At 38.9% G+C, this 16,157-nt stretch overlaps 1 protein-coding gene across 2 annotated transcripts in view; it reads right to left on the reverse strand.

The window, feature by feature from the left end:
• LOC140477081 (transcription factor E2F5-like) overlaps positions 1-12,705 on the reverse strand; it is a 29,130-nt gene extending 16,425 nt beyond the window's left edge. Inside the window, exons 1-3 of one of the 2 annotated variants that reach the window (XM_072570312.1) lie at positions 12,500-12,705; positions 8,421-8,530; positions 1,282-1,445 (exon numbers count right to left, since the gene is read on the reverse strand). In XM_072570312.1, the coding sequence (XP_072426413.1) occupies positions 1,282-1,445; positions 8,421-8,530; positions 12,500-12,670 (445 nt within the window). In that variant the 5' untranslated portion in view covers positions 12,671-12,705. Of the gene's footprint in view, positions 1-1,270; positions 1,446-8,420; positions 8,531-12,499 lie in introns of those variants that run through there. The other variant, XM_072570313.1, reaches the window with a different exon arrangement.
• Between the last annotated feature and the right edge of the window lie 3,452 nt (positions 12,706-16,157).

The raw sequence follows: 16,157 nt of genomic DNA on the forward strand, positions 1-16,157 counted from the left end.
CTTCCTAAAGAGACTCCATTCCGTATTCCCTATTATCATCTGCCATACCAGTGCTTCTGAAAAATCCCTCTTCACCATGGTTGGCAGTGACCATGTCAGTTACAGTTCCTGCATTTTGGTTCCCACACATTTCCCAAAAGAAGCACAACTGAGTTACCTTGACTTCACATAACATCTCAAGACTTTGCTATTTTCATAATATCACCAATCATCTTCCTCACCTCTTACAGCAGCCCAAACAGTGCAGTTTCCTCCACACCACTTTGCTCCACTCAATCCCTCCTAACACCACCTGCATTTCTATGGCACATTTCCTTGCAAGTACAAAAAATGCAACACCTGTTCTTTTCTCTTATTCCTTCGAGATACAAAAAGAATTTGACTTGTTTTTTTTCAGATTTGGTATTTTGTATTCGCTGCTCATGACGTGGTCTCTTCTACAATGAGAAAAAATATGCTCATTTTCTAACTTACTTTGTAGAGCATTTTCATTCAGTCCTAATGTCTGACTACAATAACACGCTTGTTATTCAAAAACAGTAGCCTAATCCTATTTTGCCTTCAGTCTCTTGTGCTATTCAAGTGAAGATCATCAACCTGAGTTTGAGGAACAGCTTCTTGCTTTTTTTCAGGCACTTCATTGCCTTCCAGATTCAACACGTTCATTAATTTCAGATCATAGCCTCTGTCCCTGCAGTTTTCAACAACAATTGCAGAAATTGATTCTGCTTACATCTCCTTCGGATCCTTTGTTTCTCACTACTTTTTATTTTATATTGCACCATTGTCTCTTTTGTCAATTTCTCAGCCCTGCCTTTAACCATATCACAGTCAATGCCTTTTTAAAAAAAACTCACTTTCCTGCCTCAATGTTTGCTTAAAATCTGTTACTTTGCTAATTTCCTCTGAAAATTCACTGATCTGAAACACGGTTTTTCTCTTTCTACAATGCTGCCCAATAAGCTGAATGTTTTCAAAATTTTCCATTGTTTTTATTTCAGACTCCCAACAACTGAGTATCTAACTTGTGTTAATTTTCCCAATTTGCTTTAGATCACAGATTTACAATTTATAGGTGATTACAAGTATGAATCGGTATTCAATCACACCTATATTGCCTCTCTAAATCAGAAATTTGACGTGACCATGCCTCTTAGCTCAATGTGCCTGGAACAGCAGTGAGCAATACTTAAAGATATGAGTATGTGGCATTTAGAATTACATGTCTTTGAAAGCTGACATCATGCAAAAGGCACACTGTGTTCTGTAACTAGAAAGGATATCTATTATTGTGTGTATTGTCAGTTATATTTTCAATACTTTGCTGTAGCCATATCTTCTGTTGATCAAGTTCTTTCTCCTTCATTTCCAGTTCTTCAATCTCTGCCTTCAGGTACCTCAATCGATCTATGATTTCTTTACTGTTGCATCCTGGACCAACACCCCTATTAAAAGAAACATAAGTTACATGTGCCTAATTTGAAGTAGGGTAGTAATTTTATAACATTTATATAATGGAGGACAACATTATTTGATGGATCAATTAAAAGCAAAAGTACTTTGGATGCTGGAAATCTGCAATAAAAACAGAGCAACTCAGCAGGTCTGGCAGCATCTGTGGAGAAACAGGAGTTAATGTTTCCAGCATAATGATTCTCCTTCAAAACAGGGTTCCATTCTTTCCCAAGTCTGAAGAAGAATCATTGGACTTGAAACTTTAACTCTGCTTTTCTCTCTACAGATGCTGCCAGGCCAGACCAGAGCTTCTCCAGCATTTTGTGTTCCTACATGAATGACAAAAAATAACTTTACATTTTCAAATAGCTTTTGACATTCTAATACGAAAAGAAATTTTTATTCTACACAATGTCTCAGTCAAAATTCAGCATGTTATTGTCCAGATTCCATTGTATATACAAGAAGTGCACAAAACAGCACACAATGAGCAGCATCATGCAGATTGAACATCAACACAAAATGTAAGGCGAAATAATTTGCAATCATCTTTAGCCAGAGTGGCTGATCTAAATCTGATTCCTTTGGAGGTCCCCAGCATCACAAATGTCAGTTTTCAGTGATTCACTCCATGTGATATAAAAAAAAGCAGAAAGCACTGGAAACTGTAATGGCTATGGATTCAGCCAATATTCCAGTAATAGTACTGCCCCAGAATGAGCAATGTCCCTAACCAAACTGTTCCAGTACAATTACAACATTGACATCAACCTACCAATGTGGGAAATTGTTCAAGTTACTCCTGTCCACATCAAAAAAGGATAGGTCTAAACTGGCCATGTACTACTGCATTAATCTACTCTCAATGATGGAAGGAAACATTGGTAGAACTATTAAATGTGCTCAGCAAAATCTGCATGCTGGTGCACAGTCTAGGTTCCACCAAGTCCAGTCAGCTCCTAACCTCATTAGATTTTTGGTCCAAACATGAACAAAAGCTTTGACAGCAAGATACCATTTGGCCATGTGTGGCATGAAGAATCGCTAGCAAAATCAACAGCAATTGGAAACAAAAAGAAAGCTCTCTATTGGTTCGAGTCCCACCTAGCACAGAAAGAAAGAGATAGACGTGGTTAGTAAAGGACCATTATCTTAGCCCCTGGACATCTCTGCAGGAGTTTCTCAGGGTCCAATCATATTCAGCTGCTAATGAGGTCAGATTTGGAAATGTTCACTGATGATCATACAACGTTCAGCACTATTCTGGACTCCTCATACACTGAAGTAGTGGGTTTCCAAGAGAAACAAGACCTAGGCAACATTGAGGCTTATACTGATAAATGGCAAGTAACAGTTTCTTCATACAAATGTCAGATGACCATCTCTATTGGAGACAATCTAACTTTCATCCCTTGTCATTCAATGGTACTGCCATCACTGAATCTCCCAGAATTAACATTCTGGCATCGTTATTGACCACAAAATCTGAACTGGACCAGCCAAATAAAAACTGCAGCTACAAGAGCAGGTCAGAATCTGGGATTTCACAGTAACTCCCCTCCTGACTCCCTAGTGCATATTCACCATTGACAAGGCATGATTCAGGAGTTGTTGGAATGCTCTCCACTTTCCTGGATGAGTGCAGTTTAATAACACTCTAGCGGTTCAACACCACTATGGACAAAGCAGCCCACTAGATTGGTACTCTATTAACCATGTTCTATTTTCATTCCCTCCACCACTGATGTACAATGATCACAATGTGTACCATTTAAAAGATACATTGCAGCAACTCACCAAGATTTTTTCAAAAGGATCTTTCAAAACCACAACCTCAACCACCTAGAAGGACAAAGATAGCAGATACACAGCAACAATATTACATGCAACTATGCACCCTCCCCTCTCCATGCTACATAACATCCTTGCTTAATTGCCATTCTTTAACTGTAACCCTCAAATTCAAATCCAAGAATGCCTTTCCTAACAGTATTGAGTGTGTTCCTGAATCATGTGGACCACAGCAATTCAAGAAGGTGGCTCAGCATTCTCTCAATGGTAATTAAGGATAGGCTATTCAGTGGGATATAGATAGATTGCAGATTTGGGCAAAGAAATAGCAGATGGAGTTTAATCTGGACAAATGCAATCCATTTTGGAAGATCAAATTCAGGTGCGAATTATACAATAAATGGCAGAACCCTTAGGAGCATTGACATAGAGGGATCGGGTGTACAGGTCCACAGATCTTTGAAACTGGCAAAGCAGGTGGATATGGTGGCCAAGAAGGCATACAACACACTTGTCTTCACTGGCCATGGTATCAAATATAATAGCTGGCAAATTATGAAACAGTTATATAAAACTTTAGCTTTATAGAGGAAGCTCGATTATCTGAAGGACACAGGTGTGGAGCATTTTGTTTAGTTAACTGAATTCGGGATAATTGAATGCGGATAATATAGTTTTGCTGAGCATCGGGAACTTGCCACCTTGCCGGATAATCCGATATTCGGATAACCAAATGCCAGATAATCAAGGTTCCTCTGTATATCCTTTGACAATCCTCCTCACTGTCTGCAACTCTGTCAATTTTGGTGTCATCCACATACTTCCTGATCAAACCATCTACATTTTCCTCCAGATCATTTATATACATTACAAACAACAAAGATCCAAGCACTGATATCTGTGGAACACCACTAGTGACTGATCTCCATTCTGAAAAGCAGCCTATCACCACTACTCTCTGTCTTTTGTGGCCAAACCAGTTCTGTATCCATCTAGTCAGCACATCTTGGATGCCGAAGAGACTCTACCCTTTGTACCAGGCTGCCATGAAGTACCTTATCAAACGCCTTACTAGAATCTATATAATCCACCAGAAAACACTCAGTTGGGTTTGTGAGACATGACCTACCCTGCAGGGAGAAAGTGAGGACTGCAGATGCTGGAGATCAGAGCTGAAAATGTGTTGCTGGAAAAGTGCAGCAGGTCAGGCAGCATCAAAGGAACAGGAGAATCGACGTTTCGGGCATAAGCCCTTCTTCAGGAATGACCTACCCTGCACAAAGTCATGTTGCCTATCATTAACAAGCCCATCTGCTTCCAAGTCTGAATAAATCCTGTTGCTCAGTATTTTCTCCAACAGCTTCCACACCACATGAACAGACATTGTACTTGGTACTGGCAAGCTGGAGGATGTGCTTTTACAGTCAAGTTACCTTTTTATATAAAGAATTCAGACTACGTTGGCACATTAGGACCTTGATGTAATAGACATCAAGATTGCTACTACTGAAACAATCACAGTACTCGAAGGAATAAATTCATAGGGCAACAGGACTGATACTATATGCATTAATTTCAGATGGGGTATAATAACCAGCACTTAGGAAACAAGCAGTTAACCAAAGATTCTAACAGATGCTTTATACATTGACTGTAATTACAATCCTATTAACTTAATGTGGGCAGCAGTCAATGCAAAGCTTGCTGTTGGGTTCTACACTTTTGAGAGAATTTGACCAAAACGTAATACAGGAGTCAGGCTTTTTAACAGCTTAATAGAGAGGATGACAGGCAAGCAGTAAAATGACCCAGGAAGGATCCTGGATATTTTGGCCTGTATAGTAGCAAAAAAATGCAGAATTTATCCTGCTTAAGATAATCACTGAAGGGAAAAAGTTGTATAGCACATTCATTATTATATTACATGAAGAGTTTTGCTAATTTAAGAGGTTCTGATCATAACTGTTGCTCTACACATTTACTTTATTGTGAAATATAACGGGTTAGTAAATTGAATCAAGCCTTACTTCACCTAGTGTGAACTCAGCATACCATCTGAAGAAACATGCATGCAAAAAGATAGATACCGGAGGGTCTCAATGACCAATTCAATTACAACCCAAAGTTCCATTAAAGAGTCAACTTCCATAAAAACAGACACTCACTATTTGCAAATGTTACTGATTCCAGTAAACCTGCTAAAGTATCTATGGCTAAATTTGTAAGAATATAGTAACAAAATTATCAGGACCACCAATTGTTGTAATTAAACAAAGGTAACTGCATTTTAATTTCAGTGCATTATACACTTAATGAAATAACATAAAATTGAAACTGAAAACGTCTACTATAAGATTAACAGCCTTAACATTAATTCATTTATTTACTTAAATTGTATGTATATTTTGGCAAAGAAACACTTTTTTCCAAAAAGCATGAAAGTATGCATCAGTACTGGAGCAGGTAGTTGTAGGAGGAGTAGTTATGGGATTTAAAAGTACTAGGAGAGTGGCCTAGAAATCTGAGAGCAGTGGGCATGACTTGTAACAGTAGAGGTGTGACCAGAAAGTTGAGACACAATAACAGATTAGCATTTCTTGAGACACCAACCTCCATGAGAAAAGTACAATTACATTTGTCGATAAGAACTGACTTAAAGCACAAAAGGGAAACCTTAGTGAAATAGCTACAAGTTTCTGTCCTGCAGAGATTATTTGACAGAAACAGAGCGGAAAGAGAACAAAAACTGATTGGTGCACAAGGCCTGAGTAGCAGAAGATGACATCATTTGAGAGATGGAACTTTTATAGAACTCAGATACATGGATGCTGTGGAATACAGTACTCATCTTGGTGTTAGAGTTGAGAAGATATAGAATTGAGCAAGAGGCAAAGTATAGGCAGGGCAGAAATATTAAGTGATGCATCTGCAAGTGTGTAATGTTATATTATGTACCAACAAATAAACACAATTACATAGCATAGAAGGTAGCCATGGCACTGTGACTATGCCAACTCTTCAGAAGAGTCATCCAGTGCTACTTGGTTGCTGTTTTCCCGTCACTCAGCATTTTTGTTTCTCTTTGACTGTATTTCTAATTGTTTTTGAAATTTATTATTGAATGTTTCTGCCATTTCCCCAGGCACTGAGCTGGCAAAAAAAAATCACATTTCTAAAACATTTTATCATGGGATGCAGGTGTTGCTGGCAAGGGCACCATTTATTGCCCATCCCTCATTTCCCTTCAAGGTAATGGTAGAAAGTCACTTTCTTGAATTTCTGCAGTCCATGTCGTGCAGATAAATCCACAGTACTGCTCAGGAGTTCCAGGATTTTGACCCAGTGACAGTAAAGGACCAGCAATATATTTCCAAGTCAGAATATGTTGTACAAAGTGGATGGACAGATAGTGTTAAGAAAGCAGGTACTCCGCAAAAGGACTTGATTAGACTAGGACAGTGGACAAAGGAGTGGCAAATGGAATACAATGTGGGAGAGTGAAAGGAAGAATAGAGAAATACGGACAGGCATTGGAAATCTGAAGCACAAAGGAGCTTGGGAGTCCTCGTTCAGGATTCTCTTAAGGTCAACATGCAGGTTCATTTGGCAGTTAGAAAGGCAAATGCAATGTTGGCACACATTTCAAAAGGTCTAGGATACAAGAAAAGGGATATGCTGTTAAGACTGCATAAGGCTCTGGACAGACTGCCTTTGGAATATTGAGAGTAGTTTAGGATCCTGTATCTAAGGATGGGCTAATCTTGGGAGAGGGTCCAGAAGAGATTCTCAAGAATGGTCCTGAGAATGAAGGGCTTATTATATAAGGAGTGGTTGAGGACTCCAAGTTAGTACGCATTGGAGTTTACAAGGACAAGGGAGCAACTTTATTGAAATTTACAGAATACTGAGATGCCTGGATACAGCAGACATAGAGAAGACATTTCCACTAGGATTCACTAGGATCCAAAGGCACAACCTCGGAGTAAATAGATTACTATTTAGAACAGAGATGAGGACGAACCTCTTTGGCCAGAGGGTGGTGAATCTGTGTAACCTACTGCATAAGAAGGTTGTGAAGTCCAAGTCATTGAGTGTAGTTAAGACAGGATAGTTGGGCCCTTGATTTGTAAGGGGATCAATGGGGAGAGGGCAGGAGAATTATTTGACAAATAGATCACCATTTGATGAAATGGTGGAGCAGACTCGATGCCTATACCTTACGGGCTTATGGTTTTGCATAATTTGGAGGAAAATTTGCAGGTGGTGACACACATATTTATTTGCTACTCTTATAGGTATTAGAGTCAGAGGAATGGAAAGTGCTGTCGAAGAAGCTTTTCTGCAGTATTCCTTGGAGAGCACACATTTATTTGGTACTATTGCATCAGTGGTGGAGAGAGTAAATGTTGAAGGTGGTGAATATGGTGCCAATTTAGAGGGCTGATTTACGATGGCCATTGCTGTGCTTCTAAGTATTGTTGGAATTTCACAAATTCTCAATCCATGTGGTTCCTCTACCAATTATCTTAACTCTGTGTCTTCTGATAACAGCCCTTCTTCCAATGGAAGGAGTGTTTCCTTACTTATTTTATCAAAGTCCTTCGTAATTTTGACTACTTCTTTTCACTGTTACACCGTAAGAAACAATTCCAGCATTGCTGCAGTCTTAACAACTGAACTCCCCCCCCCAACATACCAAGCGGTGGTATGATTCTCGTAAAACCCCTCACTGCACCCTCTCCAGGGTCTTCACACGTTGCTCAAGTGGGTTGTCCATAATTGGCCATTGTACTCCAGCAGAGGCTTAAACAGTAAATCAAGGTTGAATACAATTCCTCGCTTCTGCAAGATACATCTCTCCTTCTATTGCCTACCAGTATAAAGTCTTTGAAGATATATGAATGTGAACGTCCAGCACTCTCTGCTCTTTAAAATTCTACCATTAATATCGCCTCACATTTCTCATTCAAAAATGACCATTATGCTTTTTGCATTAAATTTAATCTGCAATGTGTCTGCACATTTCACAACATTGATATCTCCTGAAATCTGGTCCTTTGCTTCTCATTGTTTGCTCCTTTGCAGGCTTTTTATATCTGTAGACTTCATTATAATTTCAGAGTTTAAGTGCATACATACGCATCTATAAAAAAAATGGTGTTACTTTAACCTACTTCCACTGGATACTATTTTTTGATTTCTTTTCGATTAATCCAATTCCTTCCAATACATTGGTGATATCATAGATTCTTCTTTTCTGTCTCACTGCAAGCGTGTCAGCAGCCTGTTGATAAAAAGCAAGAAAACACTGAATACATTTATTTTTACTAAAATGTTAAGTTATATTTTGATTTGTATTAGGGTTTCTAAGTACATGAAAAATAAATATCAGATTCACGATTCATTTGGCAAGATGCTCATAACATAGCACAACTTTAGTGTGCTTGGGAATAACTGGTAGATGTCTAGAGTTCATATTCTCTTCTTAAAGGAATTGTACAATAAGAAAATAGACATGGAAGCGAGAGTAGCACAAACTAAGAAGTATAAACAGAAAATACTGGAAATACTCAGTAGGTCAGGTGGAGAGGGAAGCAAGATTCCGCACACTTTACTGAATAAAATTGCAGTCCCCACAATTCTAAAAGCATATCATGTACAAGAATGATAAGGGATATCTTTATTGTGGAGATATTGGAGATAGGTGCTTCAACAAACAAAGCCAAGGTTGTTGATATCATTTTCTTAGGGCACAAGAAAAGATTGAAAAATTGTTAGTTCACAAAATCAATTTAAATTCTTTCTCCTGGTCATGTACAACTCAAAACCAACCTGCATCAACACTTCTAAAGAGCTGAATCAAAATAGTCTCCAGTAAAATAATAAATCTGCAAATCTAGAATGTTTTTATTTTGAAAGCTGGGCTGTTGAATGCCAAAAGAGACTGTTGGCATTGCATTACACAAATCCATTCCACCTTCAAGGTGAAAATCTACTGGAAAAAATATCAGCATTTGTTTAAAAAAGCATTACTAAGGTATTTGGTTTTTGCAAGGGAAGTTGGCAAGATAATTCATATCAGAATAGAAAAGATCCTCCAATGAAAATTTCAAGCAGAACAAAACATTGTACAGTAACAGGCTGGTCTCTGACTCGGGAGAACAGGATGGGATTGGGAAGCAACAATATTTCAGAAATTATAAAATACTAATAAGATCAGCAATTGCAGTTTCAACTGAAGCTCAGTGGATAGCACTATCATAGGCAGAAGGTCAACTCCAAAGACTTGAGCATAAAATATTGATCGTCAGATGTGTACTGTAGCGAGGGAGTGCTGTATTGTCCAGTCTCTCGTATGGTTGAGAAAGATTCAAAACATTATTCTCAGTGGAGGAGGGTAGTGGCCCTTTATGTACCATGTCATTGTTTTTCCTTGAAATTTTGATTGGAAGATCTTTTCTATTCTGAAATTAATTATCTTGCCATCATCCCCCAAGGAAAATCTATAACTTTAGCAATGCTCTTTTAAAGAGTCCTAAATACTTTTTCCAGCAGACTTTCATCTTGAAGGAGGAATGGATGTGTATAATGTGTTGCTAACAGCCCCTTTTGGCATTCTACAGTCCAGCTTTCATAATAAAACATTCTAGATCTGAGGGTTTATTATTTCACAGAAGATTATTTTGATTCAGCACATTTAGAAGTGTTAATGCACGTTAATTTTAATTATGACATGGGAAAGGAATTTAAATTGGTAGTTGTCCCTCATGTTGAAGCCAATATTTATTGCTTCATCAACATCACTAAAAAAAAATTGTCATTTTCACACGGTTGTTTGGAGAACTTGCATTGTACAGACTGGCTGCTGAGTCTCCTCCCATCATTATTTCAACCCTATGAGAGCTGCAGCAAAGCTAGTCATACTTTATTTTATGCCTACATAAAGCAATTATACTTCAAAAATATTTGGCTGTAAATTGTCTGGGGCATCATAGTCAAAAGTGTGGTGCTGGAAAAGCACAGCAGGTCAGGCAGCATCCAAGGAGCAGGAGAGTCAACATTTCTGGCATAAACCCTTCATCAAGAATGCGTTCACTGAAGCCACTATGAAAATGCAATTTGTTTCTTTAGGACGAACAGTGCTGATCTTAAGAGTTATGGTCCTCCCAAATACATTAACATATTTTCAATGTAAGTTAAAGTTCCAAGCAATTAAGGTTCTACTTAATTTTCTTCTGCTTTGTTCATGCAGACAAGAGTTTATTAAAATTGGCACTTCAATTTACAGTTTTAAAAAGCCTGTTAATGACAAAAGTCATCAGTAAACAAAACAAAAATCACAGGAAATCAAACATGACAATTCTGTCTAAAATCCAAAACCCCAGTATTAATTCTAGAATCGCTTTACCAGACTTTCAAAAAATATAAATTAAGTTCATTCATCTTCCAAAATAAACCATAGACAAACATTTCAGATGATCCTGATGAGAAGTCATTGAAATGTTGGTCTAAAAAAGGATGCAGATTTAAGTAGAGAATGTAATACAACATTAACTACAAAATAATCAGGACTGAAAAATATTTCAAGTTAAACAAAACACAAACTTAGCTGAAAAGCACTTCATTTCAATTTATGTGGGAGTTAACCTGCATGCAACAGGTTCCATTTAAAGAGATAAATGAGTAGATAATGTATTGTTCATAGTGTTGGTTGAAGTACAAATGTTAATCAGAACTGAGAGACGTTCCTTTATTGTGAACATAATTCATCACTCCTCCAGTCTCTTTTGCAAATTTCATTACAATTGGCCACACTATCCATTAAGCTGCACTGCATCAATCTTGGTGAAACTGTCCTCATTAAGATTCTACGCCTATATATGGAATCATATCAAAACTATCTATCCTAACAGCTCTCATTTCAACTCAAGTCAATGCTGTACCTTCTCAAAATCAATCTGCAGCTTTTTTTCTGTGGTACCATCCTTTTGGTGACATAATCCACAGGCACAGGATCACTTTCACTCCAAATACAATTTGACCTCCTATTCACCATCTCTCTCTGTATAGTCTAGCACTCAGTCTTCGATGAACAGCAATTCCCTCCAAATGAAAACTGGGAACACTGATCTCATCTTTGGCCCCACTATAAATTTGCTATGTTTAACTTCTATCCTATTGTGATTGCAACTCTTCCCTACTTCTATCTTGGGTGGACATGACCGCTGACAACTTCAGCAGCCCAAGTAACTTCAATCATAACCATTAAAAAAAAGTTGAAAAAAAAGCTTCCACTGCTACTGGATTACCCACTTTGTGTCCAACATCAGCCTATCTACTTTGAAAAACTTGATCTGCTCCTTTGTGAACACTAAATGTAAATATCACAATGTTTTCCGGAATAGCACCTCATTTAAAAATTTCATACTCCAGGCAATTTCACAGACACTTTATACATGAGTGAGCCAAAAGAGGTAAGCAGCTGCCAATGCTCAGGATTTAAAAATAACAGAATTTAAATTTCTCTGTTTTACCCCTCTTAAATGCAACTTCTTTGAGAGTGCTACAAAGACCCCATCCACACTAACAAAGTTTTCATTCTTGGATTTCATCCTTCTTTCATTCTATACTCGTGTCCATAATTTTTAAAAAAAGCACTACACAAAACTTTAAGTCACCCTTCTTTAATATCTTCGACTGGTCATCCAATTTTAATAGCAAGCCATTGTAAAGGCATTATAAAATTGCTCTTTGTGGTCTCTTGTGGTGCAAGTGGTAGTGCCCCTGCCTCTGGGTTCAAGTTCCAACTGTCCGAGAGCTGTGTCGAAACAGACACAGACATGTCTCAACAGGTCGATTAATAATATATAACTAGTACTTGGTCTTGAAACAGCTGCCTAATGTACGTTTGGTAATGAATCAGCTTAGTAACCATTCCAGAGTCAGCACAAAATATTTTATAAGTTTGAGAGCGATCATTCCCTGGTTTATAAAACAACACAGCTCCAACTTGAAAATTAAAGAAAACATTGTACATGGTTGCATAGAGACTGCCTGTGTCACAAATGACTCGGTTTTGGGGAGCCTCCAGCTCCGCTAAATGTGAACCAGCAAGGATGAAGTAAAACGTGTGAAGACTGTGCTTCATGAATAGTGAGGAAACTGTTGGACTGGTCAGCAGCAGGTGCTGCCTCGCAGGTTGTTTTCACACATGTGCTCCCTCCCCTGCCCCGGCTGGCTGGCCTGGCCTGACCTGCTTTAGGTCCAGCACACCGTCCTTGGCCTCCTGCAGCAACGACACGAATCGTGTGGTAAGGAGCCCGAGACTCTTCTCGTGGCGGCTTGAGGCCGGGCTCGAGCCCGAACCTCGGATTCCATGACCCGTGCCGTTCCAACCGCTTTCCTCACGGCCGGACTCGGCCATCACCGCGGACAATTGTGACGTCACCACGGCTATAGCTCCACCACCCACCCCACTTTGAAGACCATCCAGCCAATCAGGCACCGCGGAACTGTGTTCAAAATCCAGGAAGTGACGTCTGCGACACAGCAACACCATAGTAACGGGGCAGCGCACAATGTCTCGGTGACAGTTGGTGGAATAGGTCGAACGTTGTTTAGTCACGGTCCCACGTCGTGGCACTAGGTACGAGTGAAAAGAAGCGTTTAATGAAATCAAACTTTACAGTCTGAACAGAATTCCATAGGCCGCCACAGGCAGTTTATGATTTGAAGATGCCGGGGTGTACAACCACATACATTTCCATAGGCACACACGCACCCTCTCACAGACTGACACCCCTTTACAGTCACACAGGTCTAACAGACACTCATAACCCCTCCACCCACGCAGACACCCACATGCAGACACACACTCACACATATAAGTTTGTGGGGTGAATTTGTACTTGCAGAATTACATTTTAATTTGCTCAAAAACTGCCTAAATCCATGTTAGATTCTGTAAATCCGTTTAGAATTAGTCTGACCATTGTGGCACAGACAGTCTCACACAGGGCAGCTCACACCTTAAATGCGCTATCTGGGCTGAACTGACACCAATTGTTAAAGTTCACTTGAGAATGTAACTTTAAAAAAATTCTGTAATTTACATATGAAAGAACTGAAACCAACATGTTCATTCTAAAAGATGAGAGACTTAAACAATCCAACAATTCAATATATAATTTCAATTACACCACACTGTAAACTTTTGCTATAGATTCTGTGTCTTATGATCTTGTACTCCACAACCACCTGATGAAGGAGCAGTGCTCCAAAAGCTAGTGCTTCCAAATGAACCTGTTGGACTACAACTTGGTGTTGTGTGATTTTTAACTTTGTACAGGCAGTTTACACATGGATGCCCAGCCTGACCTTATTCCAGTGTTTCTAAACTGATCAAACTGCTTCTCCAACACGCAGCATTGCATGGACAGAATTTGTCTCCAATTCAACATTGGGGACATCAAGTTAGAAACACACACACATAAATACTGTAGATGCTGTAAATCTGTAAAATAAGAGTGCTGGAGAAATTCAGCAGATCTGGCAGAATTTGTGCAAAAAACAGTGAACAAAATGTTCCGAAGGTATATTGGATCTCTCTATCACCAGAACTATCTTGCTGAAATCACATCCAACACCACAAGCTTGCAAAATGTCTGGATTCCTGCAATTCTTAGCTTTTGAGCATCCTGGATTTGAATTGTTTCATCATTAGTGACTACTCTGTTATTTGCCTGCACCTATAACCCTCTTTGACTTGTTTTTATGATGTTCCTTAAAATCCTGCCTCTTTGGCCAAGCTTTGAACATTTGCTCCACTTTTTTTCTGATTTGGTGTCAAATTTTGTGTGATAAAATTGATATGAAAAGCCCCACATCATTTTATCAAATAAACAGTACTATGAAAATTGTTGGTAGACTCAAATTGCTCGTGACTCCACAACATTGCGGAAACAAAGCATAGACTGGGTTATAGTTTTGCAGCACGTTACGTTCCATCTGCAAAAAAGAACCTGATCTCCCAGTTGCATGCCACCTCAACACACTACTCTGTTTCCTAACTAACATTTCCGACTCAGGCTTGCTGCGTGCTCCAGTGAAGCTTAGTGCAAGCTGGAATAACAGCACCTCATATTCCACTTGGGCACTCTATAGTCTTCTGGATTCCAAATCAAGTCAACAACTTTAGGGCTTGTGTTTCTCCTGTGTCCTCACCCCAACCCTACACTCCAGGCCTTGTTATCGCAGAGTCTGCTATTACATGCAATCCAGTGTTATCCACTAACATTCCTCATTAATGGCTATTCACCCTCTTCTCCTAATTGTTATCCACTCCTTTGTCAGTTCAACTGTCCTTCTCTCCCTTTGAGCCCTATCCCTATCTATTGTTTACTCCTTGCCTCCTCCCCACACTCTATCTTATACATAAAAAACAACATTTTTAAAGCTACCATCAGTTCTAAGGCAGGGTCACTGGATCCAAAACATTAACTTTGATTTCTCTCCACAGATGTTGCCAGACCTACTAAGCTTTTCCAGTAATTTCTGTTTTTGTCTCTGATTTCCAGCTTTCGCAGTTCTTTCAGTGAATCTGATTCTACTTGGAATTCTTTGTTGAAGTAGGTCAGCATATTGCTTCAAATTGTTTAATATTTTGGGCTTTCTGCCTCAGTGATTGAATTATTGGTAAAATCAGCTTGATCACTTCTTCAAATGTGGTAACTGGAGACTCATTCCTGCTTGATGTTTTACCCTTCATTATTTTTGGTGATTGTCCTATGGAAGGTGAGGTCATTACACTTAACCTTGTCCCTTCCGAATAACCTCAGCCCCTAATAGCAGACTTTAAATAGGATTACATAGCTATCCACTTCGGTTATAGATGCTTCCATTGTCTCTCTTTCTCATTGCACATATTCACAAAAGGTGTAAGCAATTCAGTTGCTGCTTCATTGCTTGCACTTCTTGAACCTTGCTCCCACTTGGAATATGAAGTCTCTTCTGTTTTGAAAGCATTGGAAACATTTCAGCGGAATTGTTATAGTCTCAGCTTTTCATATTATTTATGTGTGAGTTTTAATTTTTGTATAAATAGATAATACCAGGAGAGTCTGCTTTTTTATTTCGGTGCTACAATGAGCTAATGGAACCCAGAAAAATTTCTACCAGCTTTTCCTTGACCATTTTATGTTTAACTCTTCCACCTTTTGAATGAAATTATATGTTATTCTACTCAAGAGTGAAAATTATTGGTTGTTGATATCCACCTAGGTTTCTAATATTTGGTAAAGCCTATTTTGCTTGTGGCATACCTTAAATGTTAAGTGAGAGAAAGTGAGGATGGCAAATGCTGGAGAGCCAGAGTTAAAAAGTGTGGTGCTGGAAAAGCACAGCAGATCAGGCAGCCTTCAAGATTCTTCTGCTCCTCGGATGCTGCCTGACCTGCTGTGATTTTCCAGCACCACACTTTTTGACTCTTTACTGTTAAGTGCAATGTCAGTTGGACCATGTATTTGATATTCTTACAATTTTAAGTAGTATTTGGTAAATCGAGGCTTACTATCTGATAATATTATGACATAGCTCCCGTGTTCCAAATTGAAATTAGTAAGATTTCCATTGACAAAAAATTGGTTGGATGCCTAAACGTCCACTTCGGGTCATTGATTTTCTCTAGGAAGCTTTGTTTATCCTTTGCTGCAAAGTGTTTTACTTCGTTCATTTCTTCTTGTGAGTTATTCTTTGGTCTTTTCTATGGCTGTGTACCAGCACAGCCACAGAAAACATTTGATTTTAAAAGCTGGGTGGTAATCACTCATCTGAAGTTATTTTGTTCCACAGAGTTGGCATGGGTATTTAGTGTCCAGCATTATGTCCTACTACTGCATTGGCATAAATTGTCT

This window comes from Chiloscyllium punctatum, chromosome 5, assembly GCF_047496795.1.
Source record: "Chiloscyllium punctatum isolate Juve2018m chromosome 5, sChiPun1.3, whole genome shotgun sequence".
NCBI lineage: Eukaryota > Metazoa > Chordata > Chondrichthyes > Orectolobiformes > Hemiscylliidae > Chiloscyllium > Chiloscyllium punctatum.